General features: G+C 42.1%; 1 protein-coding gene across 3 annotated transcripts; it reads left to right on the top strand.

Annotated features, from left to right (window-relative positions):
• The first annotated feature begins 391 nt into the window (after positions 1-391).
• On the top strand, positions 392-26,084 carry LOC139367997 (myoferlin-like). 3 transcript variants are annotated; one of them, XM_071106462.1, is made up of 53 exons: positions 393-583; positions 994-1,049; positions 1,293-1,384; positions 5,840-5,948; positions 6,207-6,300; positions 6,714-6,859; positions 6,968-7,096; positions 7,259-7,321; positions 7,432-7,482; positions 7,624-7,654; positions 7,860-7,975; positions 10,147-10,273; positions 11,483-11,586; positions 11,691-11,759; positions 11,857-11,900; positions 12,459-12,541; positions 13,600-13,724; positions 13,807-13,920; positions 14,096-14,273; positions 14,369-14,493; positions 14,579-14,688; positions 14,989-15,181; positions 15,399-15,686; positions 15,812-15,975; positions 16,325-16,439; positions 16,632-16,734; positions 16,918-17,057; positions 17,142-17,312; positions 17,465-17,555; positions 17,644-17,721; positions 17,842-18,023; positions 18,448-18,606; positions 18,717-18,818; positions 18,925-19,086; positions 19,484-19,646; positions 19,763-19,836; positions 19,971-20,027; positions 20,996-21,007; positions 21,108-21,206; positions 21,400-21,528; positions 21,727-21,882; positions 22,276-22,367; positions 22,794-22,964; positions 23,222-23,370; positions 23,550-23,689; positions 23,771-23,859; positions 23,951-24,046; positions 24,183-24,324; positions 24,434-24,533; positions 24,671-24,864; positions 25,054-25,163; positions 25,277-25,424; positions 25,562-25,839. In XM_071106462.1, the coding sequence occupies exons 1-53, from the start codon at positions 493-495 to the stop codon at positions 25,598-25,600; spliced, it is 6,165 nt and encodes a 2,054-aa protein (XP_070962563.1). In that variant the 5' UTR covers positions 393-492; the 3' UTR covers positions 25,601-25,839. The 3 variants fall into 3 exon arrangements, with proteins under 3 accessions (XP_070962562.1, XP_070962563.1, XP_070962561.1); XM_071106460.1 differs by lacking the exon at positions 19,971-20,027; XM_071106461.1 differs by lacking the exons at positions 19,971-20,027; positions 20,996-21,007 and having other exon boundaries at positions 392-583; positions 25,562-26,084.
• Positions 26,085-27,815: the final 1,731 nt, after the last annotated feature.

A 27,815-nucleotide genomic window follows, 5' to 3' on the forward strand; every position in this document is an offset into this window, starting at 1 on the left:
AGCGCGTCAGGCGTCATATCCGGGTGTCAGATGACGCGGGCACTCCTTTTTTAATCAACCACCACTAGATGGAGACAGAGTACTGTTATTGCTCAGACCAATAACAGATCACACAATAAACTTGCCATGGAACATAAATTAATAGATAAATATGAATGGAAAATACGATTAGCTAAGTCTATATTTATTTTGGTCCTATCACTATCCTGTTTTAATAGCAGCATGCAATTAGTCAACTATCTACCATCTTATCCAACTTTCACTGAACCACTCTTTCCCTCTGTCATCCTCTGTCAACACATACACAGGATGGCAGCACATTACCATTGTCAAAGAAATCCACACCCACCCTTATTTTCCTAAATTTAACACGGGAGCTATTTCCTCAAATGATGCAGTTGGCTTTAGTGATGGGGAGGTGATGGTGCTGCACGCGATTCGTTTTTTATAGTCATTACAGAGCAATACTGATTCCTGTTAGTGACAATCATAATGTTGCGGGTTGTGGTAGAATCTGCGAAAGGTCTGCCTAAAAGTAAACTTGGAAGTACTCCGGATCCTATAGCAAATATTATTTTTAAAGGTAAGGAAGTGCACTTGCTTTTTATGTCCCAAAGATTCTCTTTCTGTATCTTGATACACAACTCTGATGGGCTACTTTGATGTCTCCATCCCAGTAGCAGAAAAGGCAGTAGTCATAACAACATGTTTATTAATTGAGAAAGAACACAGGTTGTCAGATGCAGAAGGATGATGGTGTAACCTATTGATGGGCTGAATCAGGATGTAGTCCTTTGAAGTAGGCAATAACTTTTCACTGGACCTAAACTGATGAATGTGTCTATTCAATATTACCCGAGTTATCATAATGACTGCATTGACATCCACTCTACCCTGTAAATTAGAAGTTGTTAGGAATTTAATGAATTCTTAGCAAGTGTGAAAGGTGACTGAAATAAGTTTTTTTTTAAATAAAACAAATTTAACTTTCAGATGAAAAGAAGAAAACCAAAACAATTGACAGTGAAGTCAACCCAGTTTGGAATGAAGTAAGTACTTTGTTTCCTGTTCAGACTATTTGTCCTTGGGAAAGTTGCATTGCCAAAAGAAGACTTGAAACACTTGAAATAGTTACAACCCTGATAGTGTGTGTGTGTGATATTGTAGGCTTCTGTATAATATTGTCATTCTCTAATAGGCTTAATAATATAATTAGTGTCATGTGTACCTCAACCCCTTGGGGGTGGCAGTGCCCCTGATTTATAATTAAGAAATGTCATGTTTGATTACAGGTCCTTGAGTTTGATTTGAAGGGTTCTGTGCTTGATTCCTCCTCTTACATTGATGTGATTGTGAAAGACTACGAAACTATTGGAAAAGATAAGTAAGTGGCCCAGACATACACTTCATCCTAACACACCAGCACTAATAGTGGGATTTAGGAAAGCGAGAAACCCAGGTTGCCTCACCATTTAAACAGAGCAGAGATTGTCCTCTAAATGAAGTTGCAAAGAACTGTCTAGTCTCCAACGTGGTTACAAGAAGAGGCAGGACTTCTTACAAAATCTCTGACTTAATCTGTTCAATATTACTGAAGGTAGTCATTAGATTAACAACCTCCTGCAAATTAACCCCAAAGGGAAAGAGAACTGCAGTCTCGAAATGGTTAAATAATGACAGACAGATCAGGGCTGGCACAATGGATTCCAGGGATAATGTTAATGGGAAAGTAGGTTAGCATAACCACTCTTTCAGGAGACCACATTGTTGGCTTAACATGTAACTCCCACACCCTAGTTGCCAGGCTTAGACTTGTACGCAGTGAGTGGGGGAGGTGATCCGCCTCAGGCAACAATGAATACCTGTTTGTTCTGTTGGGATGAGCTGGATGGCACTTGTTGACAGGGAAATATTGTATTCAGTTAGGACGAAGCAGTCGTGAGAGCTCAGGCCACTATGGATAGAGACCAACGTTTAAATGTTGTGGTAGCGTATTTTCCATTCACAGAGGGAAAGACATATGGTGACAATCTGGAAACGTAACCACAGAAAAAAAAGTTTCTAAGGTTTTGCCAGTTAAAATCGTCAAAGCCTTGTATGTTATGAAGACAACACACGTGTTACAGAATATCCAGGTTTTAGTGAGATTAATTCAGTAAAATGATCATGTCTGTGAATCCACGTCTGTGGTCCTCTGTAGCTCAGTTGGTAGAGAATGGTGCTTTCTACAGCAGAGTAGTGAGTTTGATTCCCTGGACACTTCAAATGTGTGCACGTGTAAGTCACTTTGGATAAAAGCTTCTGCAAGTATAATTCTTTGCATGTAATACAGATTAGCTACATTCTGCAGCTCAGCACAGTTGGAATCAGGGTTATGATTTTCCAGTTTTGTCAGGTATATGCATGCATCAGTGCAGGCCATGTGTTGCGAGTAACGCTTTCCATCGAGTTAGCCTAGTCTGACACTAGTGGTGGGGGGGTGTAGGGACTCTCCTCTCACTTAGCTTTCCAGGGTCTGTTATGATACTTTGTAACCCTAGCAACTTGGGATAGAAAAGTTTAACCTTGTGGTTCTAGATTTATTAGATATGGGCAGGAATTCCTCTAATGGTCCCTACAAATAGAGTCACACAAATAATATATCTTTGTCACAAATCCTGACTTTATGGTGGCCAATGTCATTATGTGTTGACATACCCGATTACTCATGCTATGTAACAGGGCAACATAAATTACATGGCTGCGACAAGGAAACTTCCACTGTGGTTGACATAGGAAGGCTGCTGGCGAAAATGATGGGCAGTGGGTGGAAGGACTCCACACTTTGGTAATAGCAGATCGAGTTCTGACGGCGCACCTGTCTGCATTTCATGACCTGAGAACGTCAGGCTGACAGACATACACCAGTCAGGGAGAAATGAAAATAACGTCATGAGAGGCTGGCATTGTAATCCAGACAATAATAACATTGCAGAGAGTTTCACCACTGGTCTGTTACTAACTGCGTTACCCTAGCAACAGACAAGAACCAACATATTCTGCTATTCTGCTCACTGACTCACTAACCCAGCCCTATTGTCCACAAATCTTTTTTTGACTGAAGGTATTGCGGGGGGGTTGTTTTGTTAATATAACAGAAATGTTACTATTGTCACAAGGAAAGGATGGAACATCCTCTGATTTATTATCCTGGATTCCAGTTTGATAGTCACTCTCCAGAGAATTCCTGTTTCAGCCTCCCAGATGTAGAAGAGATTTGTCTAAACACTGCCTGGGAGATGTAATATTCCCCATGAGCAGAGTGACCAGTAGAGATAAATGATCAAATAAACAAAGAGAGAAAGGACATTATTAACAATACCCACCTGGATCTGTATGGACATTATTCCTGACAGGAGGGTAAAGGTTCAAATCCTTGGAAAAGTTGTAACATTACATTTCACATATTAGTAACTTAGCAGACGCTCTTATCCAGAGCGACTTACAGGAGCGATTAGGGTTAAGTGCCTTGCTCAAGGGCACATTGAGAAAAAACCAGCAACCTTTCAGTTATTTGCCCAATGCTCTTAACCCCTAATTTACCTGCTTCCCAACATAATTTGTTCGTACGCGATGTGGTAAGGCAAGTTATGTCAAATTATATACTAGCTTCGCTCTCCAGGTTGGGCTGGTGGGAGGAGCTATAGGAGGACGGGTCATTGTAATGGCTGGAGTGGAGTTCATGGAACGGAGTCAAACGTGGTTTCCATTTGTTTGATACCGTTACACCCATTCCATTCCAGTCTTTACAACGAGCCCATCCTCCTTTAGCTCCTCTCACCGGCCTCCTCTGATGAAATCTCTATTTGATTGCTCGTGTGTGATGCCAGGTCCCTGTTCTTTGTGGGTGTGTTTGACTGGGTGGGTTTGTTAACTTTGGGAGGAGGCCACCCCTGTGCCTTGCTCACGGTGATGTCACTGAGTATACAGAAGGCTTTTCCTTCCTCATCTGCTCACCGCACTCATGACTAGATGTAATCTCTATTCTCAAATAAAGAAGTTGTATTTTATTTATTTAACCTTTATTTACCCAGGTGAGTCAATTAAGAACAAATTCTTATTTACGATGATGGCTAGAGTCAGTAGCCTAATGTATCACAATCTCCATGCTTCCATATTTGATAGTGTCAAAGATCTTTCTGGTCAGCACTCTCATACAGGGCCTATCGAAAGTCTTACATCCCTTTGAACCTCTTTCACATTTTGTTGCGTTAGAAAGTGGGATTGAAATATATTTAATTGTCTTTTTTTTTTGTCTTTGATCTACACAAAATACTCCATGATGTCAAAGTGAAAAGAAAATTCTACACATTTTAACAAATTCCTAAAAATGTAATAACTAAAATATAGATGTTGCATAAGTATTCAGCCCTGTTGTTTAGGAAAGGGTACATTTTTCAGAAGTAAAATTTGGCTCAACAAATCACATAAGTTACATGGACTCACTCTGTCTGAAATAATACGGCTTGACATGATTTTTGAATGAGTACCCCTTCCTCTGTCCCCCATACAACATCTTTAAGGTCCCTCAGTCAAGTATTGAAATTAGTAAAAAGAACAGGGAGCTTTTTGAAAGCCTCATAAAGAAGGGCAGTGATTGGTGGATTGGTAACAATAACAAATCAGACATTGAATATATCTTGAAGCATATCAAGTTCATAGTTATGCTGTGGATTATGTATTAAACCACCCAGACACATCAAAGATGCAGCCATCCTTCTGATCTGAGCCATCAAGCCATCTTTCTGAATGGTGATTTTAAAACAGCTACAGAGTTCAATGGCTGTGATAGTAGAAAATGGAGGATGGATCAACAACATTGCAGTGACTCCACAATAATGAACTGTAAGACAGAGTGAAAACAATGAAAATATTCAAAAACATGCATATGTATGCAACAAGGCACTAAAGTAAAAGTGCAACAGTAAAGGGATATACTTCATGGCCTAAATGCCTTACAGCAGGACAATAACCTACAATACAAGGCCAAACCTACGCTGGAGTTGCTTGCCAAGAAAACAGTGAATATTCCTGAGCGGCCAAATTACAGTTTTGACTTAAATCTGCTTGAACATCTTTGGCAAGACTTAAATGGCTGTCTTAACCATGATCCCCAACACCATGACAGAGCTTAAAGAATTTTGAAAATAATGGGCGAATATATTGCACAATACAGCTGTGCAAAGCGCTTATGAGACTTACCCAAGAAGACTCACAGCTGTAATCGCTGCCAAAGGTGTTTCTACCATCTATTGACTCAAGGGGGTGAAAACTTATCTCAACAAGTTATATTGCCATTTTATTTTTCATTACTCTTAAAAAAGAAAAAGTTAACTTTGACATTAGAGTGTTTTGTCTAGATCATTGACAAAAAAAATCAATTTGAATCCCACTTTGTAACACAATAAAATGTGAAGAAATACAAGGGAGTTGTAAACGTTCTATAGACACTGTAGTTGTTTCATTTGGCTAGTGGCCAAATAGCCACTCTTAAGGACTCTAGTGATAAGGATATTGTTGCAGTATTTTCATTTCTTACATGCACCTGAAGTTCAATCAAAGAGACATTATCAAACAGAATTTCCCTGTGTTCATACCGCACCTTTGTATAGTAGGTGTAACGATGTGCGCTGAGAGTTGGGAAGCAAGTACAGGGAGTGAGTGTTTTAATAAATAAACGGAACATGAACCAAAACACGGAACATGAACCCCCCCCCCCAAAAAAAAGCACACGTGACAGTAGGAATGTTGTATTTGTTTTTACATCTAGCCATATCTGAAGTCTAGCCTTGTTTTGCAGGTTTCTCGGCTCTGCAAAAATCTCACTGAAAGACCTTGCAACTGGTCAAGTCAAATCCTTTCCATGTAAAGATCTGGCTCTTGTCAATGAAAAGGGACAGGCTACTGGGGTAAGTTGTTCAGTATGTACTAATAGAGAGTGCAGCTACTCACCAGCTACCAGGGATATGGGCAAAACAATCATACAATCAGCTGAAATTGAAACAGCTGCAATATCATTATCCCATTTTAATTCATTACATTGTATTAGCTTAACTACAAAAACCACATGAGCACCAAACTTCTCATGCAATTTTCCGTTTTGAATTTTGATATCAGCACATTTTAATGAGATGATTGATTTATTCCACCAATTATTTACCTTCCAGGCCACGGTGAGCCTTGTTATTCATTATGATCCTCCAGCCAATGCCACTCCAAATCCAAATGACCCACAGGCAGGAGATGCTGCAGGGGATTCTGGTACGTCATATGTTCTCATAGACTTAGATAGACGACTCATTGTATCTGTTCCATTATGGTGCCTGTGAGAGCACTGGCTGTGCCATTTAGGCCATCTCCATTTTGAAGTAGTAATTTTCCTTCTTATACTACTTCTATGAGTTGGTAAACAAACTGATTGTGAAATAGAGCTGTCTGGTATACTTGTGTTAATCCTCAAAATAAGAAATAAACATCAGGGAAAGATTGGCTTTTTGCTTTGTTTTCCTATCGACCATGTGACATTGACAGGGGAAGGATTATGAAAGGCCTATGTGTTTATTTGGATACTTGTATTAGCTGTTACTAAAGGCAACAACTAATCTTTGTGCTGTTAATTGTACTTTACCTGGTGACTGTGGTTGAGGTTGTGCTGTGTGTGTTTGCAATGGAAGGTAGAGGTGAAGAGGGGGATGAGGACATCGCTGATGCAGGACAGAGTCCCTCTGCCCCTGGTCAGCCTGGGAACCCTAACCAAGGACCGGTCAAGAAAAACAGGAAATTGAACCGTCCCCTGGCCAATAAACCTCAGGACTTTCAGGTGAATTCTGGCATTCTGGAATTCTAGCATCTATCTAATCAGAAGTATGTCATGAATTATGATTTGACATTGTTTTGACTCCCTTTTCTCATTATCTCTTGCCGTCAGATCCGGGTCAGGATATTAGAGGGACGACAGCTCCCTGGGAATAACATCAAACCTGTTGTGAAGGTGAATGTTTGTGGACAGACTCACAGAACAAGGATCAAGCGGGGAAACAATCCCTTCTTTGATGAGGTAAAAGGAGGCCTATTGATTTAACTTAATTTGACTAAGTCCATGTGTGCTTAGCAAATGGGGAATTCTTTCTTGAGATATGACTGCAGTGGATTTGTCCTGAAGCTTAATGTGGATTTGCTTTTCTCATTAAACCACCCAGATTCCTTTTTCTCTTTACAGATGTTCTTTTACAACGTCAACATGTTACCATCGGACCTATTTGATCAATATGTCAGCATTCGGGTAAGTTGAACTCAATGTTAGTAATATGGAACTAACTGATCTGAACAGTCAGGTAGTACTATGTATTGCATTTCATTCTCACTCTAATAAAGAGCGCTCTCCTTCTGTAGGTGTACGACTCCTTCTCTCTGAGAGCTGACAGTCTCATGGGGGAGTTCAAGGTACTCCATCTTTCTCTTCCACCTCTTACTAAAAAACATTCAAGGATTAATGACCAAAGTGTCTAACTTTACATTCCATTACTCTTGACTTATGCATTTTATCAGTCTGAGGTATTTCCCATCTTCCTTTGCTTCCCACAGGTTGATGTTGGCTTCATCTATGATGAACCAGGTATGTTTGTGGTGCCTTGCACAGTATTTAAAAAAAAAAATGTTGTGAACTTTTCCTCCCCAATTTCGTGGTATCCAATTGTTTAGTAGCTACTATCTTGTCTCATCACTACAACTCCCGTATTTGCATACACTGTGTCTGTTATCCATTTCCTCAATGGGGTAAATGTTGTGCATGTGGCTGTCTGTCTCGGTCTGTCTCATAGCTCACTCTGTAATGAGGAAGTGGCTCCTCCTGAATGACCCTGATGAATCCAGTTCGGGCGCCAGAGGATACCTTAAAGTCAGCATGTTCATCGTTGGGGCGGGAGACGAATCACTGGTACAGTAGTAGTTGGGGTTACCTCTCACGGTTTCTGTTGGCATGATTCGTAACTGAATGCTAATTTGGAGCATCTTAATGATCTGGATGAACCCATTCCTGTATTATGACTTGTCAGAGCTAAATAAATCTCCTTGTCAGGTCACATGTACGCTACCGGTCAAAAGTTTTAGAACACCTAAGGGTTTTTCTTTATTTTTACTATTTTCTGCATTGTAGAATAATAGTGAAGACATCAAAAAGTAACATATGGAATCATGTAGTAACCAAAAAAGTGTTAAATAAATCAAAATATATTTTATATTTGAGATTCTTCAAATAGCCACCCTTTGCCTTGATGACAGATTTGCACACTGTTGGCATTCTCTCAACCAGCTTCAAGAGTCTTGAATGAGTTCCCACATATGCTGAGCACTTGTTGGCTCCCTTACCTTCACTCTGTGGTCCGACTCATCCCAAACCATCTCAATTGGGTTGATGTTGGGTGATTTTGGAGGCCAGGTCATCTGATGCAGCACTCCATCACTCTCCTTCTTGGTAAAATAGTTCTTACACAGCCTGGAGGTGTGTTGGGTCATTGTCCTGTTGAAAAACAAATGATAGTCTCACTAAGCCCAAACCAGATGGGATGGCGTATCACTGCAGAATGCTGTGGTAGCCATGTTGGTTGTGTGCCTTGAATTCTAATAAATCAGACAGTGTCACCAGCAAAGTACTCCCACACCATAACACCTCCTCCTCCATGCTTTACTGTGGGAACCACACATGCAGAGATCATCCGTTCACCCACACCGCTTCTCACAAAGACACGGCTGTTGGAACCAAAAATCTCAAATTTCGACTCCAGACCAAAGGACACATTTCCACCGGTCTGATGTCCATTGCTCGTGTTTCTTGACCCAAGCAAGTCTTTTCTTCTTATTGGTGTCCTTTAGTAGTGGTTTATTTGCAGCAATTCAACCATGAAGGCCTGATTCCCACAGTCTCTTCTGAACAGTTGATGTTGAGATGTGTGTTACTTGAACTCTGAGAAGGATTTATTTGGCCTGCAATTTCTGAGGCTGGTAACTGTAATGAACTTATCCTCTTCAGCAGAGGTAACTCTGGGTCTTCCTTTCCTGTGGCGGTCCTCCTGAGAGCCAGTTTCATCATAGAGCTTGGTGGTTTTTGCGACTGCACTTGAAGACCCTTTCAAAGTTCTTGAAATGTTCCGTATTGACTGACCTTCATGTCTTAAAGTAATGATGGACTGTCGTGCCTCCCGGGTGGCGCAGTGGTTAAGGGCGCTGTACTGCAGCGCCAGCTGTGCCATCAGAGTCCCTGGGTTCGCGCCCAGGCTCTGTCGTAACCGGCCGCGACCGGGAGGTCCGTGGGGCGACGCACAATTGGCCTAGCGTCGTCTGGGTTAGGGAGGGCTTGGTCGGTAGGGCTGTCCTTGTCTCATCGCGCACCAGCGACTCCTGTGGCAGGCCGGGCGCAGTGCGCGCTAACCAAGGTTGCCAGGTGCACGGTGTAGCCTCCGACACATTGGTGCGCGCTGTGTTAAGAAGCAGTGCGGCTGGTTGGGTTGTGTATCGGAGGACGCATGACTTCCAACCTTCGTCTCTCCCGAGCCCGTACGGGAGTTGTAGCGATGAGACAAGATAGTAGCTACTACAACAATTGGATACCACGAAAAAAAAAAAAAATGATGCACTGTCATTTCTCTTTGCTTATCTGAGCTGTTCTTGGTCAATGCTGATGTTCTGTATACCCTACCTTATCACAACACAACTGATTGGCTCAAACGCATTAAGAACAAAATAAATGACACAAATTGACTTTTTTAAGTAGGGAGGTACTTTGCTGGTCACACCTGTTAATTGAAATGCATTCCACGTGACTACCTCATGAAGCTGGTTGAGAGAATGCCAAGAGTTGTCAAAGCTGTCATCAAGGCAAAGGGTGGCTATTAAAATACATACACACTTTTTTGGTTTATACATGATTCCGTATGTGTTATTTCATAGTTTTGATGTCTTCACTATTATTCTACAATATAGACAATAGTAAAAGTAAAGAAAAACCCTTGAATGAGTAGGTGATCTAAAGCTTTTGACTGGTAGTGTACTTGGAAAATAACATCTGTGCCTATCATAGTGAAGTGTGACAACAGTGTGTGGCTTCTGCAGGTAGAGAAGAGGGACATTAATGATGACCAGGATGACATAGAGAGTAACCTGCTGCTGCCAGCAGGGGTTACACTGCGATGGGTCACCCTGTCTCTCAAAGTGTTCCGGGCCGAGGACATTCCCCAGAGTATGCCACTCGTGTATATATAATGTTATGTTGCTGCTGTTGTGGTTGGCTTGTTATGTTGCTGCTGTTGTGGTTGATTTGTTCTGCTGCTGATGTTGTGGTTGGCTTGTTCTGCTGCTGATGTTGTGGTTGGCTTTTTCTGCTGCTGATGTTGTGGTTGACTTGTTCTGCTGCTGATGTTGTGGTTGATTTGTTCTGCTGCTGATGTTGTGGTTGGCTTGTTCTGCTGCTGATGTTGTGGTTGGCTTGTTCTGCTGCTGATGTTGTGGTTGGCTTGTTATGTTGCTGCTGTTGTGGTTGATTTGTTCTGCTGCTGATGTTGTGGTTGGCTTGTTCTGCTGCTGATGTTGTGGTTGGCTTTTTCTGCTGCTGATGTTGTGGTTGATTTGTTCTGCTGCTGATGTTGTGGTTGGCTTGTTCTGCTGCTGATGTTGTGGTTGATTTGTTCTGCTGCTGATGTTGTGGTTGGCTTGTTCTGCTGCTGATGTTGTGGTTGGCTTTTTCTGCTGCTGATGTTGTGGTTGGCTTGTTCTGCTGCTGATGTTGTGGTTGGCTTTTTCTGCTGCTGATGTTGTGGCTGGCTTGTTCTGCTGCTGATGTTGTGGTTGGCTTGTTCTGCTGCTGATGTTGTGGTTGGCTTGTTCTGCTGCTGATGTTGTGGTTGGCTTGTTCTGCTGCTGATGTTGTGGTTGATTTGTTCTGCTGCTGATGTTGTGGTTGGCTTGTTCTGCTGCTGATGTTGTGGTTGGCTTGTTCTGCTGCTGATGTTGTGGTTGGCTTGTGCTGCTGCTGATGTTGTGGTTGGCTTGTGCTGCTGCTGATGTTGTGGTTGGCTTGTTCTGCCGCTGATGTTGTGGTTGACTTGTTCTGCCGCTGATGTTGTGGTTGACTTTTTACGCTTGAAGACTCTTCAGCCTAACTCTCAAGTGCTTTCTCTCTACGCTAAAGATAGGTGCGCATCCAAACTAGCTATTCATTTAGAAGTGTCTCAATCTGTACCTTTCAAGTAAGATTGTTTCAAGATGCAAGTAAATACATCAAAGTTAAAATAGTTGTTCACTATTTTACTACGTGGTGTTAGATGGTTCCTCACCCTGAAAGTCTATGGGCCAGGAGAAACTGCCATAGAGAACTTACAGGGTGAGGAACCATCTAACTTCAGGTTGAAATAGTGAACTGCTCCTTTAACCTGTGTGTTTTTCACCATAGTGGATGATGCCTTTATCCAGTCATTGAAGGGGATGTTTGGAGTGGATGGGGACAAGAAGAATCTAGTGGATCCTTTTGTCGAGGCTCACTTCGCTGGCAAAAGGGTATTCACATTTCTCTCCACCTAAAATTCGAATCAAGGGGAGGATTTGTTTATTATGGAAATAGTTGTGCAGTGAAGTTGATATGTGAATGTTTATTGTTGAAGCTGTGCACCCAAGTCATTGAGAAGAATGCCAACCCAGAATGGAACCAAATGCTGAATCTTCAGGTCAAGGTAAAAAAACAAAAAAAACAAAAACAATCTAATGCACTGGATTTCTGCTTTGGTAAATTGTGATTCAAAACGATGATCCTGTAAAATCTTTTTGCAGTTCCCCTCCATGTGTGAACGAATCAAACTGACCGTCTTTGATTGGTAAGTCAACAGCATTCCCTCTACTGAAACCTTATGATGGACATACTCTATGTATCCATTTAAATCACTCCATTTGAGCTCTGGCAGTTTTAATCTGCCTCACATCACTGCTTTATTACAGTATTCAGATGCACACTTCCTCAGTTTTTACACAAATAAGGGCCAGGAGTTTTTCCTGGTCACAAGGGTTAGAAATACCTCAGGAATGTACATAGTGTGTATTCAGCCCCCTTACAGTACCTTAGTGCTCGCTCCCTGCTACCTGCCTGTATGCATCTCCAGAGTGTGGTCAGTCAGTTGTTATTTGGCCTGGGAGGAACCCGGCAGTGCTATAGTATGAGTCAGACAGGCAGTCCCTCCCTGTTCCAGGCTGGGATCCTGTTGGCAGGGAAACACCTCTGTAACCTCAGTCTGTTGCGACAGGGAAAAGTGGGAATAGTAGGAAATGGGTGCAAGTCAAAGATTAGGAAAACAATGTGTCCCCTAAATGTGATGAAAGTGAAGTTAATTCACATTGGTGGGTGTGAATGTCATATTGATATTGCACCTCTTATGCAGGGATCGCCTGACGAGGAATGACTCGATTGGCACCATATACTTGAATCTGGCCAAAATAGCATCCTCTGGTGGCGAAGTTCAAGGTACGGTTCTCGTATTAATTACACTACACCACACTGTCTTTCTCCCTTTCACAATATCTATAGCTCAAGTATATGATTTCTATGCCATTGTCATTGTAGCTTCTAGTATAATGGTGTTTTTTTTGTATAATTACACTATGTCCATTCACTTTGGTTGATAAATGAACAGATGAACTCTATTCATCTCTATACTCAGTTGTAACTGTCTAATATAGAGTACATGCACTTTTATTTTTCTCTTGGTATAGACAAACATGCGGGATATGGGTTCTCGCCATCACTTGAAGGTTCAATTAATGAATAGATATGTGGTGAATTGTTAAAGTATTGTCCAGTGCAAAAATCTGTCTTCTTTTGGCCCAGTATCTCTAACAAGTTGCAGTATTTTATACATCACATTAGTAAATTCCACTGATTCTAGCCCAGCATGACATTTCAAGGAATTTCGAATGGAGATAAAGGAATTTTGAATGGTTCTAATTTGACCCCAGACCATGATTACGGCATTGGAGGTTACTTTGAGAATGTGTGAATGCCGTGAGTTGTGCCCGGTCCACTAATTTCTGTAGCCCTTTGAGTACAATAATAGGATATTTGAATGAAGTAACCACACATATCAGTTCATAGTTGACCTTCCTCGGTACTCAAAAGGTTACAGCAAAACAATTTTGCTTTCCCTTTAACCCTTGATATTCAGTCATACATTTTTGATTACATTTGCATGCTTTGTTTGTGCTGTTATAGAGTTGACTGCTCTCCTTTTTTGTGTGTGTCAAAGATGGAGAGCAAGCTCCTTTGCTTCATTTGCGGCATGTGTTGCATTTCTGTGTTGCTGTGTGAGGCTGACATTCTTTGCGTAACCTAACACACAAAACTGCATATGACTCCTGTGAGTTTGCCTGGGCAGATACCCTAACTGTAGTTTTTGAAGATTTGCTAGCCCTATGTGCCATGTTCACCATTCTCCATCCAAGACATCAGCTTCTGACATGCAGAACTAACTCCACAGTAGCTCATCATTTCGAGACATTAGTAAAAAAACATGATTTCCTCCACAGGGAAGACTGGGGAGTCTGAGGTGGGTTTCCTGCCAGCCTTTGGGCCTTGCTATATCAACCTGTATGGGAGTCCCAGAGAGTTCACTGGGCTTCCTGACCCCTACGAAGAGCTCAACTATGGCAAAGTAGGTCCTGCAAGGGAATTTAAAACTTCTCTCCATCTCTAAGCTTGACATTGAAAATGACCTATGCATTTATTTTTGACAGGGTGAAGGGGTGGCCTATCGAGGAAGAATCCTGGTTGAGCTGTCAACTAAACTGGAAGGCAAGGCTGACAAGACTGTAGAAGAGATCCCTAGTGATGACATCTTGGTGGCCCAGGTACTTACTGTAACCTATACACCAATTACTCTTGATACATTTTACTTTAAAAAAACAACTTTAGCCTTTACCTACAGGTATATCCTGTTTTGGTGTAGATTTCCAAGAAACAAAATACATGCTACATTTTAGTTTTTTTTTTCTATCTAAACTAAACATTTTATCTTCTGATCAGAAATACCAACGCAGGAGGAAGTACTGTTTGTGTGTAGTGTTCCATAGTGCCAGCATGCTTCAGGAACCTGGCGAACCAATCCAGTTTGAGGTCAGCATTGGCAACTATGGCAACAAGCTGGACACTACCTGTAAACCACTGGCCTCCACTACCCAGTACAGCTGTGCTGTGTTTGATGGTAAGGGCCCAAGCCACCTTAGAAACCAAATTAATTGGGTTTTTGGTACCTCAACAAGAATCTTTGAATTGGACTAATTTGTTTATTTTCAACAGGTAACCACTACTATTACCTGCCCTGGGCTAATGCCAAACCAGTGGTTGTCATTACATCATTCTGGGAGGACATCAGTCACCGTTTGGATGCAGTCAACATCATTCTGTACATAGCTGAACGTCTGGTACGAGATGCAGATTTGTGCACCAATTTTGAATGCCTACAATGTATGAATACAGTGTAAAATTGTAGTCTATTGCTCCTTTCAGCAATCTAACATCACTGCGATGAAGTTGGCCATCTTGGCTAAAGTCCCCGAAAACCGTCTGGCTGAGATCTGGCTGAGGCTGGTAAATCAGGTGATCGAGGACCTCAGCAGGTAAATTTAATTAGTCAACATTGGGATAATCTGAGTTTCAAAGATCTAGCATAAACACAGAAATGATGACTCCTAACCCAGCATGTGTATCTAACCCAATCCCCATCATACCAATGTGTTTTTAAATTTGTTTTATTTACTGTGTAAATTGTTCAACTGAATCATTGTGCATAGAGTTGTATGGTTTGTTAAACTTTGAAATCAATGTTTTTTGTTCGGCATACATTTTAAAGTACATTTTTTTGAGTAGTTCCGTTACTATGGAATTACCCATATCTGACCAAATCCCCATCATACCAGTTTGAAAGTGCCAGAGCTGGAGGGCCACTCAAACCTGACCTCCCTGGACATCCAGATGAAGAAGCTACGTGACAGCACCCTGCAGACCATCATGGAGGGGGCCAAGAGCATGAGAGAGGAGGCGACTGAGATCAAGGATACCCTGGGGGACATTGAGGGCTGGCTGGACAAACTGAAGCAGCTCGCTGAGGAGGTAGGTCAGAGTTCAAGCTGTTTGTCTGGCCATGAAAAATAGTTTTGGCAAGCTGCTATCAATAATCAGAGACTATAATGGCCAAATATTTTGGCTTTAGTCTCTTTTCACTTTTCATGTACAATGCCCTCTAAATTACCCTTGAAGGTAGATATAGAGTTGTGTGTTGATGTATTAAAACTGGGGATGTACAGTAATTGACATGGTGTCTCTCCAGCCCCAGAACAGCATGCCTGACGTGATCATCTGGATGCTGAGGGGGGAGAAGAGAGTGGCGTACAGCCGCATCCCAGCCTACCAGCTGCTCTACTCCACCTACAGCGAACAGGCCTGTGGACAGTTCTGTGGCAGGACCAGGAATGTCTTCATGCAGTACCCTATGGATAAAAACAAGGGTCTGAAGGTTCCAGTCCAGATCAGAGTCAACATGTGGCTGGGCCTGTCTGCAGACGAGAAAAAGTTCAACAATTTCTCAGAAGGGACGTTCAGTGTGTTTGCTGAATTGGTAAGTTTCTATTAAAATGACTCATTTTTCCTTTTGAGTGTTGAACTTGATAGTAATGGAGAAGATCGTTGTATAATGTATATGAATGGCCAATGAAGTGACCTGTGTGTTTTCCCCTTTGGCAGTATGAGAATCAGGCCTACATGCTGGGGAAGTGGGGAACTACCGGTCTGGGTTTACGCTACAAATACTCTGATGTGACTGGCAAGCTGAAGCTGAAACAAGAGAACTTCATTCCCCCGCGAGGCTGGGAGTGGGAGGGAGACTGGTTCATAGACCCAGAGAAGGGGTAAGACTGGTTTGTTTACAATTTCACCATTGTAGAAAAACACATAATCAGCCCTCTTTATCACAATCAAAGGAAATGGGCTGGTTCTGCCTCACTCTCCCCTGGAGAGACCAGTCATGTTCAGTAGGTAGGGCACACTGTAGTGAAATGGTAAACAAAAATACTTTTCTTATTGGGCAAGTCTAGGTTGTCCATCCCTGTTTCAGTCTGTTTTCTTCCCTTTGGTTCATAATGAACATGACCCAGCTATCAGTTCTCTGGTTATTAGCATTTTTCTCCTTCCATCAACCACCCGTTAGTGAGGAGTGTTGAGTGTGTAATAAAATCTCTTTCTGTGTGGCTGGACCAGTCTGTTGACAGAGGCAGATGCGGGACACACTGAGTTCATGGATGAAGTCTTCCAGAATGAGACTCGCTTCCCCGGGGGAGAGTGGAAGCCTGCCACTGAGCCCTACACTGATGTGGTTAGGAAAAACACACACACCATTTAGTGTCTCTACAAAAATCATGACTATGTGTATTCATACCTCTGGCGTTGATGCAATAAAATGATATAAAAACAGGATCATTATTTAGTACAATGAATGCTTAGATTCCCCTATTCAGCATGGTAGAAGGTGTCCAGGTTTCTCAGGCGTTGTTGGTTGTGTTTGCAGAATGGGGAGAAGACCCACACACCAGAGGAAATCGAGTGTCCTGCAGGCTGGAGCTGGGGGGATGAGTGGACCGTAGATGAAAACAGGGCTGTGGATGAGAAAGGTCTGCTCTCACACTGATCTTTACAACACTGCTTGCCCTTGCAGTGGAAAACGGGACTTTAAATTGGGATTTCTAATGTGTCTTGTCCTCATTTACACCTCATGCAATCGACTTCTGTAAGAATGACCTGTAGTATTTTCAAGCATTGTGTATACATTTCTAATGGATTTATTCTGAATGCAGGCTGGGAGTATGGAATCACCATCCCTCCAGATGACAAACCCAAGTCTTGGGTGCCAGCAGAGAAGATGTACCACGTCCACCGACGGAGGAGAGTATTCAGGCCCAGGAAGAGAACATCAGCTGCTGGTACAACCACTGAGGTCAGTGCACCGTGCCAGTAGGAAACAGTTTGTCTTGAGAGATAATCAAATGTTGTGGATGTCAAATATTTCCCCCATTTTCAGAAGCGAGACCCAGGAGACCCAGAAGGCTGGGAGTTCTCCTCTCTGATTGGCTGGAAGTTCCACAGACAGGAGCGTTCCGCCGACACGATCCGACGCAGACGTTGGAGGAGGAAAATGGCCCCTGCTGGCCGCCTGGGGGCATCCGCCATATTCAAACTGGAGGGGGCGCTGGTGAGCAACTGGACAACTCTGGTCCACAGGGGCTGCAGCTTCTGCTGGTTTCCTCTTCTCCCTGGCATGAAGACACTATGTGTTGTCCGTCCCTGTTGTCGAGTAAGATGCATTATTGATTCATTTGGAGGAATTCTTGATTGTCTTTGCAGGGGGTTGATGTAGATGAGAAAAAAAAAGATGAGGTTGATGCCTCCAAGCTCTTTGGTGCCAATACTCCTACTGTGTCCTGTTCGTTTGACAGTGAGTGCTTTAGTTATACATAGTCGGCATGGATCTTTCTCTTTGTTTGTGATGCTGGCTTTAACCGTGGGTGTTTTTCTTTCTTTAGGCTCACACCTCTACCACCTCCGCGTCTACATTTACCAGGCCAGGAACCTTATTGCCATGGACAAAGACAGCTTCTCGGGTCTGCACGTCTCCTTGTCAAAAGCATGTTTTGATTTAGTGAAAGTTGACACGATGTGACATATTATGAAAATGTAGACGTATTATCTAACACACAAAACATTTTCCCATCTTGTCCTAGATCCATATGCCCATGTATCCTTCCTGCACATGAGTAAAACCACAGAGACCATAAAAGCTACCCTGAACCCCACGTGGGACCAGACCCTGATCTTCCAGGATGTGGAGATCTACGGGGACCCGCAGAACATCGCCCAGTATCCCCCTGACGTGGTGCTGGAGTTCTATGACAAGGACCAGGTGGTGGGTGTGATCAAAGTCCCTTCAGTCACCCAGGTTAAAGATGCACTATGCAAAAATCGCTCCTCCATTTCCTGGTTGCTAGAATCCTAATAGGTCGCCTAATTTCTGAATGTGTGACAAAACAAGAAAGTATAGTGTAGAGAATCATAGTGCCATCTAAACCACTGTGAATTTAAAAAAATAAAAATAATAATAATACAAAACCGAAAGTAAAAGACGCAAAAAACGAAACTTAAGAACGGCAAGTATAGAAATAGCGCACATTGAATAGATCTCCCTCTTCTTAGACTTGCTTTCAACGAGAATGTGAATTTGGGTCAGGTCGTCCAGAAAGTTCCATACTGTAGCTTTAAGAGTTATCAATATAGTGCCCTATTAAACGTGATTGTCATTCTGGTGGTTAACATGTTGCACTCTGCCCCAGGGGAAAGATGAGCTATTGGGCCGGAGCGTGTGTGTCCCCCTGGTGAAACTGAACCCCGGCATGGACCAGACCCCCAAACTGCTGTGGTCTCCCATCATACAGAAGGACCAGCGGGCTGGAGAGGTGCTGGTGGCTGCTGAGCTCATCCTGAAGGATAAGGTGCAGCAGCAGAAGAGGATGTGGAGGAGTAGCAGTATTAGTTAGTGGGGTAGGCCTATAGGAAAAGGGGTGATGTGGATTGTGAAAACTCTCTCCCTCTGTGTCTCCAGGGTAACGAGACGGACCTCCCTCTGGTCCCTCCCAAGAGGGCGGAGAATCTGTACATGGTGCCTCAGGGGATACGGCCTGTGGTGCAGCTCATGGCTATTGAGGTAAACTGCAATACTTCAGTAATGTTATAACTTCCCACAGAAATGTACCTGCTATTTCCCACTTTCCACAGTATGTATTTTGTTACCCAGTGTGTGTTTGTTTCAGATTCTGGCCTGGGGGTTGCGCAACATGAAGCCCTACCAGTTGGCCACTGTGGCCTCCCCTAGCCTTGTGGTAGAGTGTGGAGGGGAGATGGTCCAGTCTGCTGTCATCAAGAACATGAAGAAGTGCCCCAACTTTCCTGGATCTGTCCTCTTCCTTAAAGTGGTAAGAGCGGCTTTTGTTACATTTTTACACCGTGCCAATGGGTGGGTGCTTATATTTGTCCTGTTTCACTCTTTTACACGTGTGTATTATACACGTGTGAAAGGGAAATGTGTTTTTGGCAAATCCCAACTCCCCCTGAGACACTCTCGGAGAGGGGGGATCATTGCCAGGGTAATCCATTATCAACAGCGACGCTGGAGCAATTAGGTTAACTGCCTTGCTCAAGGGCACATCAGCAGATATTTCACATTGTCGGCTCGGGGATTCAAATTGGCGACCTTTCGGTTACTGGCCCCACACTCTAACCACTAGGCTATCTGTGCTACATTTGTGTAGGCATCCTCTCATTCTCTCACTCAGCGTATCGAGTTCAAGATTGTCATATCTTCATCCTCAGCTTCTTCCCAAAGAGGAGATGTACACCCCTCCCATTGTGCTGAAGGTGATCGACCACAGGCCATTTGGCAGGAAGCCAGTGGTTGGACAGTGTACCATAGACACTCTGGAGGAGTTTCGCTGTGACCCCTACGTCATCCAGAAGTCATCCATGTCATCCAAAAGTAACTATTCTCTTCCTCTGACTCGCTTACTTATTACACGTGCATAATACCACCCTGTGGTGAAATTGAATTTCCCAACAAATATGAGATAAAAATGGCATATCTCTCTTTGTCAGTGGCTTTGATGGCTGCTTTTCCTCACGACACCAGAATTGACATGGAAGACAGGAGGCCTCTGCTTGAAGCTCAGGTATACTTTAGCATTCGAATAGGAATCCCCTCTCAAATTCACCATATTTTGTTACGCTCTCTTATGGGAGCTTTTAAGATCTATTCCATCTAATAATAGAGTCCGAATTTCATAGTCGATACTCTGACTTGCAGTTTGTGTACAGCATGTCAGCTGCAGTCAACAAAATGGCCACCACTACTTCTCGTCTTGTATGTATGGCCATCTGTAGTTCAACTCTACAGGCTGGACAATGACACCGCAGGGTTGAGGGAGCCTCTCTGATACATGTTTATATAGAGAGATGAAATGACAGATACTGAAGGAATGAGTATGAGCAGAGTCAAAATGTGTGATTCATCCAAAAGAAGTAAATCAAAATGAGATATAATTAAATTCAACTTTAAACCTGTTTTTAAAGTTTAACGTTTGAGTTTAAACAAAAGAACGGACGTCTCTGTCTGACCTTATTCAGAACCAAGCAAAAAAACAACATTAAAACTATATTATTTTGTTATATTATTTTGACTTTGCTTTCTCACATCTTGCTTACTCATTTCGATATTCCAAATTTGCAACCGATATTACTGATCAGGGGAACATCTTAAATTGTGTATCATAATTTAAAGTTATGTTACTTAAAATAACAGAACTGAAAATTATACCATTACCATTTTAATCAATTATCAACTTTCTAGACAATCTTAGCTCATGCACTAACAGTTCATTCAATAATGATTCAATTGTGAAATTGGATCACAATCGGGGATCATTGCATCAAACTGTATAATCATTGTATCAAATAAGTATGCCGAATTTTCCCTTCACTCCACAACAGATTTTATACCATCTACCAGATTGATCATGCATGTGAAACAGTTTTAAATGATTCCAATGATTCACATGATTCATGTGACACAAATTCACTGGCTGGCATGATATTCAGAGAATCTCAATTGCATTTCCTTGAATCCTTGCTTCCTCTTTCCTCGCTTCGTTCACAAAACCCATTGGATGAGAAAGTCCAAGGTCCCTCCCCTCTGACGTTCTCCGCAAATGGGTTTTGAGAAAGAGGCGAGGAGAGCGGACGCGTGTAATCAAGGAAATGCAATTAAGGTTCTCCCATTGACTTGATACCTTGTTTACTTATCTTTCCTTTCATCCCCTTCTTCCTTAAAAGCATGCAGAGAAGGTGAGATATGGAAACTTTACATACATCTCTCTATCACATAAGAAGCACTCTGTGACATACGGTCTTGAATTTAATACTATCTTCACTTTTTTTACATTAGGAGAAGGAGACAGTTGATTGGTGGAGTAAATTCTACGCTTCCATTGGAGATCATGAGAAGTGCCGTCCTTACCTTCAGAAAGGATATGACACTTTGAAGGTGAAGTCTTGATGTCTCACACAGAATACACCTGTGCTGCATACATCTGAAGTAACTCCAATAATTAGTTGGCATTTAGTTTTTCTTTCCTTTACAAGAATTCTGCTACACTCGCATTAACATCAGCTAACCATGTGCATGTGACCAATAAAATGTTCATGTGAAATATAATTGTCTACATCTCTGTTTTCAGGTGTATGATAAGGAACTGGAGAATGTTCCTGAGTTCAAACAACTCACCGATTTCTGCAACACCTTCAAACTGCAGAGAGGCAAGAATGAAGATGAGGAGGATGATCCATCCGTCGTTGGAGAATTCAAGGTGGAACAGCAGTTTCACTATTATTACACAGATTCCATATACATGCTCGTGCATGCCTCCATACATACGCATAACCACATTGGCTCAACAAGATAGAATGCATCAGTCATAAATCATGCTATCGATCCCTTTCTAGTGGTAGAGTTAAGGCATCGCTACCTGTCAGTGATGGCTGATGACGGATGACTGTGTTTTCAGGGCTCTTTTAAGGTGTACCCTCTATCAGACGACCCGGGTGTGGCTCCTCCTCCTCGCCAGTTCCGTGAGCTGCCTGAAAGCGTGCCTCAGGAGTGCCTGGTCAGGATCTATGTGGTCAGAGGCATCGACCTGCAGCCCAAGGACAACAACGGTCAGGTTAGTCCAGCGCCGTGACCTTGGAATTCTATCTGCGAAAAGATGATTCTGAGATAATTGGCTTTAAAGTTCCGAACCCTCATTGGTTTGAATGGTGTGAGCAATTCTCATTTTGTACTTTTTGACTTAGCAACATGAATTGGGGTATTTAAAGTACCATATAGGTGGAGAATGTTGCACAGAAAAAGGTTACGTCAATAACTCAGTTTTGCCAAAAATTGCAACGTTTTATTGTCACATGCACAAGTGGAGTGAAATGCTTAACTTGCATGCTCTATATAACCTTATAATTCTAAGCTCTCACACTGTGCATTGCCAGGTTGCTGTTCTCTTACCTACTTTTCTATACTTGATGATGACATGTTGTTTTCTAAATGTGCCTTTCCTTTACAGTGTGATCCCTATATAAAGATTTCCCTGGGAAAGAAGTCAATTGAGGACCGAGATAACTACTTACCAAATACCACCAACCCTGTTTTTGGAAGGTAAAATCTCACATTCATTTAAAGTGGCAATATTTTACTTTTTGGGCGATCTGACCAAATTCACATAGAAATGTGAGTTATAGATCTATCATTCTACTTGAAAGCAAGTCTAAGAAGCGGTAGATATGTTCTATGTGGGCTATGCTTCCCATTCTTAAATTTTGTTTTTGCGTCTTTTACTTTCGGTTTTGTACCCCAGCTGAAACAACAATATTTCTGATAATGGAAAATATATTTCCACAGCAGTTTGGATGGTACAATGATTTTCTACACTATACTATATTTATTTTGTCACATAAACTGAAATTAGGTAAACTATTAGAGTTGTAGCAACCAGGAAATGCCATAGCGATTTCTGCATAGTACAACTTGAAACTGTATTTATATTATTCTACTCTACACTTATACCACACCTCCTTTTTGCAGAATGTTTGAGATGTCATGTTTTCTGCCTCAAGACAAAGACCTGAAGATCTCAGTGTATGACTATGATCTGCTGACCCGCGATGAGAAAGTGGGAGAGACAGTGATTGACCTGGAGAACCGCTTCCTGTCACGTTTTGGCTCCTACTGTGGCCTGCCTCAGACATACTGCATGTGAGGAGACTTGTTCCTGCTGTACATTTTATGTCATAGTTCACGTCAAAAAAATCTACGTTTGTCAGACATTTTCAGAACTCTTAATTTGGTGTTGATATGAGTCATAGTGTCATGCCATCTGTTGTGTAGGTCCAGATAGCAACTACATTCCTCAATCTGAAATGAATGAGAAAGATAGGCATTCTAATTTAATTGAGCCCATAATCATTATGGGGGACTCTGATTGATTGGCTGTGTTGATCTTCATGAAACAGCTCTGGAATCAACCAATGGCGTGACCATCTGAAGCCCTCTCAGATCCTTCAGAACCTGGCCCGCCTCAAAGGCGTCCCTCCACCCAGGTTAGAAGATGATGGCAAAGCACTGTCATTCAGTGGGACTCAGTACACCCTGGCTCAATTTGGTAATTCATATGCTGTTTTTTTAATGGACTTTTCGTAACGTTCAACTTTCATTTTAGGGACATGAGGACCAGAGTATGTTTTGTGTGACATGAGTAGGGCCTGTAGTGTTTTTTTCCTGACCAGCAAAAAAACATGGACCCTAAATATGAGGTAACTCACGTTTACCATCTACATTTAGAGGCCAACAAAGAGATCCACCAGCACTTGGGTCCTGCCGACGAACGGATCTCTCTGCACGTGCTCAGAACACATGGACTGGTGCCTGAGCACGTGGAGACAAGGACACTGTTCAGCAGCTTCCAGCCCCAACTTTCTCAGGTCACTATCCATGTTGTCTTCCTCTTTATCTTCAATATGTCTCCATATCTGATACTAACTGTATTTGCACCTCACTTATAGGGATGCCTTCAAATGTGGGTGGATGTTTTCCCCAAAAACATGGGCCTTCCCGGACCTCCCTTCGACATTGTGCCACGCAAGGCCAAGAAGTAAGGAGAATCATTTCACAATTTGGTATTTCAAAGTGATCTAGTCTATAATCTTCTATTCTATTCATGAATACCATGTCTCCATTTAAAGGTATTTCCTGCGAGCTGTTGTTTGGAACACCTCTGATGTCATTCTGGACGAAACTAGTATTACTGGGGAGCGCATGAGTGATATCTACGTCAAAGGGTATCCGTGTTGAAATGTTTTTTGAAGCGATATTAGGATCTGACTATTACCATGGCAGCCATGCATATAACACACTTGTGGTTTGTTCAAACACATGAAAACCTAAATGAATTAACCAGTTAGTCTGTCGGTCCAGCTGGATGCCAGGTATGGAGGAGGACAAGCAGAAGACCGACGTCCACTACAGGTCTCTGGACGGGGACGGCAACTTCAACTGGAGATTCGTCTTTGGCTTTGAATACCTGCCCGCTGAACAGCTGTGTCTGGTCTCCAAGAAGGTGTGTTTAGGCTTGAGAAACAATTACAAACGGAATAGTGTAGTAAGACAAAATTGAGGTACATTTCATTGCCGCCAATTTTGTCAGTCTTGCTTATTATTTTCAACAGGAGCACTTCTGGAGTCTAGACAAAACAGAGTTCAGGATACCCCCCAAGTTGATTGTTCAAATTTGGGATAATGACAAGTTCTCATTGGATGATTACCTGGGTGAGACATTTCTTTAGCACTATGAATTACCGTACAATACTTTTTTCAACCAAAAATTACCATATGATAATTTTGCTCCAGCTGATCAAATCAGCTGTAACACATGGTCCTGAGATGGTCTTCTGGTCATTGTACAGGCACGGTAGAGCTGGATCTCCGTAAACTTACCCCTCCGGCCAAGGTTTCAAAGACGTGCAATCTGAGTATGATGGAGGAGGTGATGGATGCACGACCGCATAAATCCGACCTGGCCAATTCGCTGTTCGCTCAGAAGTCTGTCAGAGGCTGGTGGCCATGTGTCACTGAACAGGATGGGAAGAAAGTCCTTGGTGTGAGTACAGCTAAGAGGTCATTCATTTTAAACGGACAAAATCAAGAGTGTATAAATCAACCTGGTTTAGCTGTAAACTTATATTCAACCATGTTTAGTATCTCTAAAGAAGGTTACTACTTTGCAAATTACAGACTATATGTGAAACATTGTGTGGTTAATTCAGATTTATTCATCTGTTATGTTTAGGGGAAGGTTGAGATGACTCTGGAAATCGTGTCTGAGAAGGAAGTGGACGAAAAGCCTGCTGGGAAGGGCAGGGATGAACCCAACATGAACCCAAAGCTTGACTTCCCTAAGTAAGGATTTCCACTCTTCTGTGTATATTCACCCTTTTAGAGGCCTAACGGAGATGTATACCTCCGATATCGACCATATTAAACTGTCTCCTCCTCTCTTCCAACATCAACAGGCGTCCGGACACGTCCTTCTTCTGGTTCACGAACCCCTGTAAGACCATGAAGTTCATTGTGTGGCGCAGATTCAAGTGGCTTTTCATTGGACTGATCCTACTGATTCTAGTGCTGCTCTTCGTCGGAATCCTGTTGTACTCTTTACCGGTAAGAACAGGCGGGAGGGGATACTGTTCAATTAAACTGTGCTAAATGAAATTCACATGAATGAAATAACAAACTGACAGATTGCCTACATTTTGATGTGATTAATGCTTGCCTAATTACAATTTCTCTCATTCCAGAACTACATTTCAATGAAAATTGTGAAGCCATTCAAATGAAAACGCCATATTTTGCTCTTATGTCAAGAAAAACAGAGACCAAAGTCTTCCAATGTATTTTCAACCAAAAATATCATGACTATTTTTATGTATTCTAAACTGTATTTGTGTTATATTTCAAAATAATTTAAAAAAAACTATTTTCCCACAGAATGCATCATTAGTATATTGTTCAAACCAACCTCTGACATAATTATATTATCTTTGCACAAGTTAATCAGAATTCCTTGAACCTTATGCACTTCAAATCTTTTTAATGGATGCTCTGTGCTTTGTAATGAACATTTATGTGGTCATATACACACTGATTCTTTAAATAAATGATTGTTTTAAGGCCCTAATAAATGATGATCAGTAGACCAATTGCATTGGGGGTCTTTGTGGTTATACAGTATATACGGAACAAAAATATAAATGCAACATGTAATGTGTTGGTTTCATGAGCTGAAATAAAATATCCCAGATTTTTCCATACGCACAAAAAGTTTATTTCTTTCATATTGTACACAAATTTGTTTACATCCCTGTTAGTGGAGATTTCTCTTTTGGCGAGATACGCCACACCTGTCAGGTGAATGAATTATCAAGAAGCTGATTAAGCAGCATGATCATTGCACAGGTGACTTTGTGCTGGGGACAATAAAAAGCCACTCTAAAATGTGCAGTTTTGTCACACAACACAATGCCACAGATGTCTTAAGTTTTGAAGGAGCATGCAATTGGTATGCTGACTGCAGGTATGTCCACCAGAGCAGTTACCAGAGAATTGAATGTTCATTTCTCTACCATAAGCCACCTCCAACGTCGTATTAGAGAATTTGGCAGTACGTTCAACCAGCCTCACAACTGCAGACCACGTGGTACCATGCCAGCCCAGAACCTCCACATCCGGCTTCCTCACCTGCGGTATTGTCTAAAACCTGCCACCTAGACAACTGATGAAACTGTTGGTTGGCACAATTGAAGAATTTCTGCACAAACTGTCAGAAACTCTCTCAGGTAAGCTCATCTGCTTGCTCATCGTCCTCCCCAGGGTCTTGACCTGACTGCAGTTCGGCATCTTAACCGACCTCAGTGGGAAAATGCTCACCTTCAATGGCTACTGGCATGCTGGAGAAGTGTGCTCTTCACAGATGAATTCCGGTTTCAACTGTACTGGCAGATGGCAGACAGAGTGTATGGGGCGAGCGGTTTTCTGATGTCAACGTTGTGAACAGAGTGCCCCATGGTGGCTGTGTTTTTATTTTATTTTTTATTTATTTAACCTTTATTTAACTAGGCAAGTCAGTGACGAACAAATTCTTATTTAAAAATGACAGCCTACCGGGTAACAGTGGGTTAACTGCCTTGTTCAGGGGCAGAACGAGAGATTTTTACCTTTCGGGTTACTGGCCCAACGCTCTAACCACTAGGCTACCTGCTGGGTTATGATATGGGCAGGCATAAGCTACAGACAACTAACACAATTGCCTTTTATCAAAGGCAATTTGAATGCACAGAGATACTGTGAGGAAATCCTGAGGGTCATTGTCATACCATTCATCCACCGCCATCACCTCATGTTTCAGCATGATGATGCACAGCCCCATGTTGCAAGGATCTGTACACAATTCCTGGAAGCTGAAAATGTCCCAGTTCTTCCATGGCCTGCATACTCGCCAGACATGTTACCTATTGAGCAAGTTTGGAATGCTCTGGATCGATGTGTATGACAGCGTGTTACAGTTCCCGCCAATATCTAGCAACTTCACACAGCCATTGAAGAGGAGTGGGACTACAATCAACAGCCTGATCAACTCTATGCAAAGAAATGTCATGCTGCATGTGGCAAATGGTGGTTACACAAGACACTGACTGGTTTTCTGACCCATGCCCATCAGAGATACTTATTTTTTAAGGTATCTGTGACCAACAGATGCATACAGTGGGGCAAAAAAGTATTTAGTCAGCCACCAATTGTGCAAGTTCTCCCACTTAAAAAGATGAGAGAGGCCTGTAATTTTCATCATAGGTACACTCCAACTATGACAGACAAAATCAGAAAAATCTCAAGAGTGCAAAGCTGTCATCAAAGCAAAGGGTGGCTACTTTGAGGAATATAAAATATTTTTTGATTTGTTTAACACTTTGTTAGTTAGTACATGATTCCCTATGTGTCATTTCATAGTTTTGATGTCTTCACTATTATTATACAATGTTGAAAATAGTAAAAATA

The sequence above is a fragment of the Oncorhynchus clarkii genome, chromosome 16, assembly GCF_045791955.1.
Source record: "Oncorhynchus clarkii lewisi isolate Uvic-CL-2024 chromosome 16, UVic_Ocla_1.0, whole genome shotgun sequence".
NCBI lineage: Eukaryota > Metazoa > Chordata > Actinopteri > Salmoniformes > Salmonidae > Oncorhynchus > Oncorhynchus clarkii.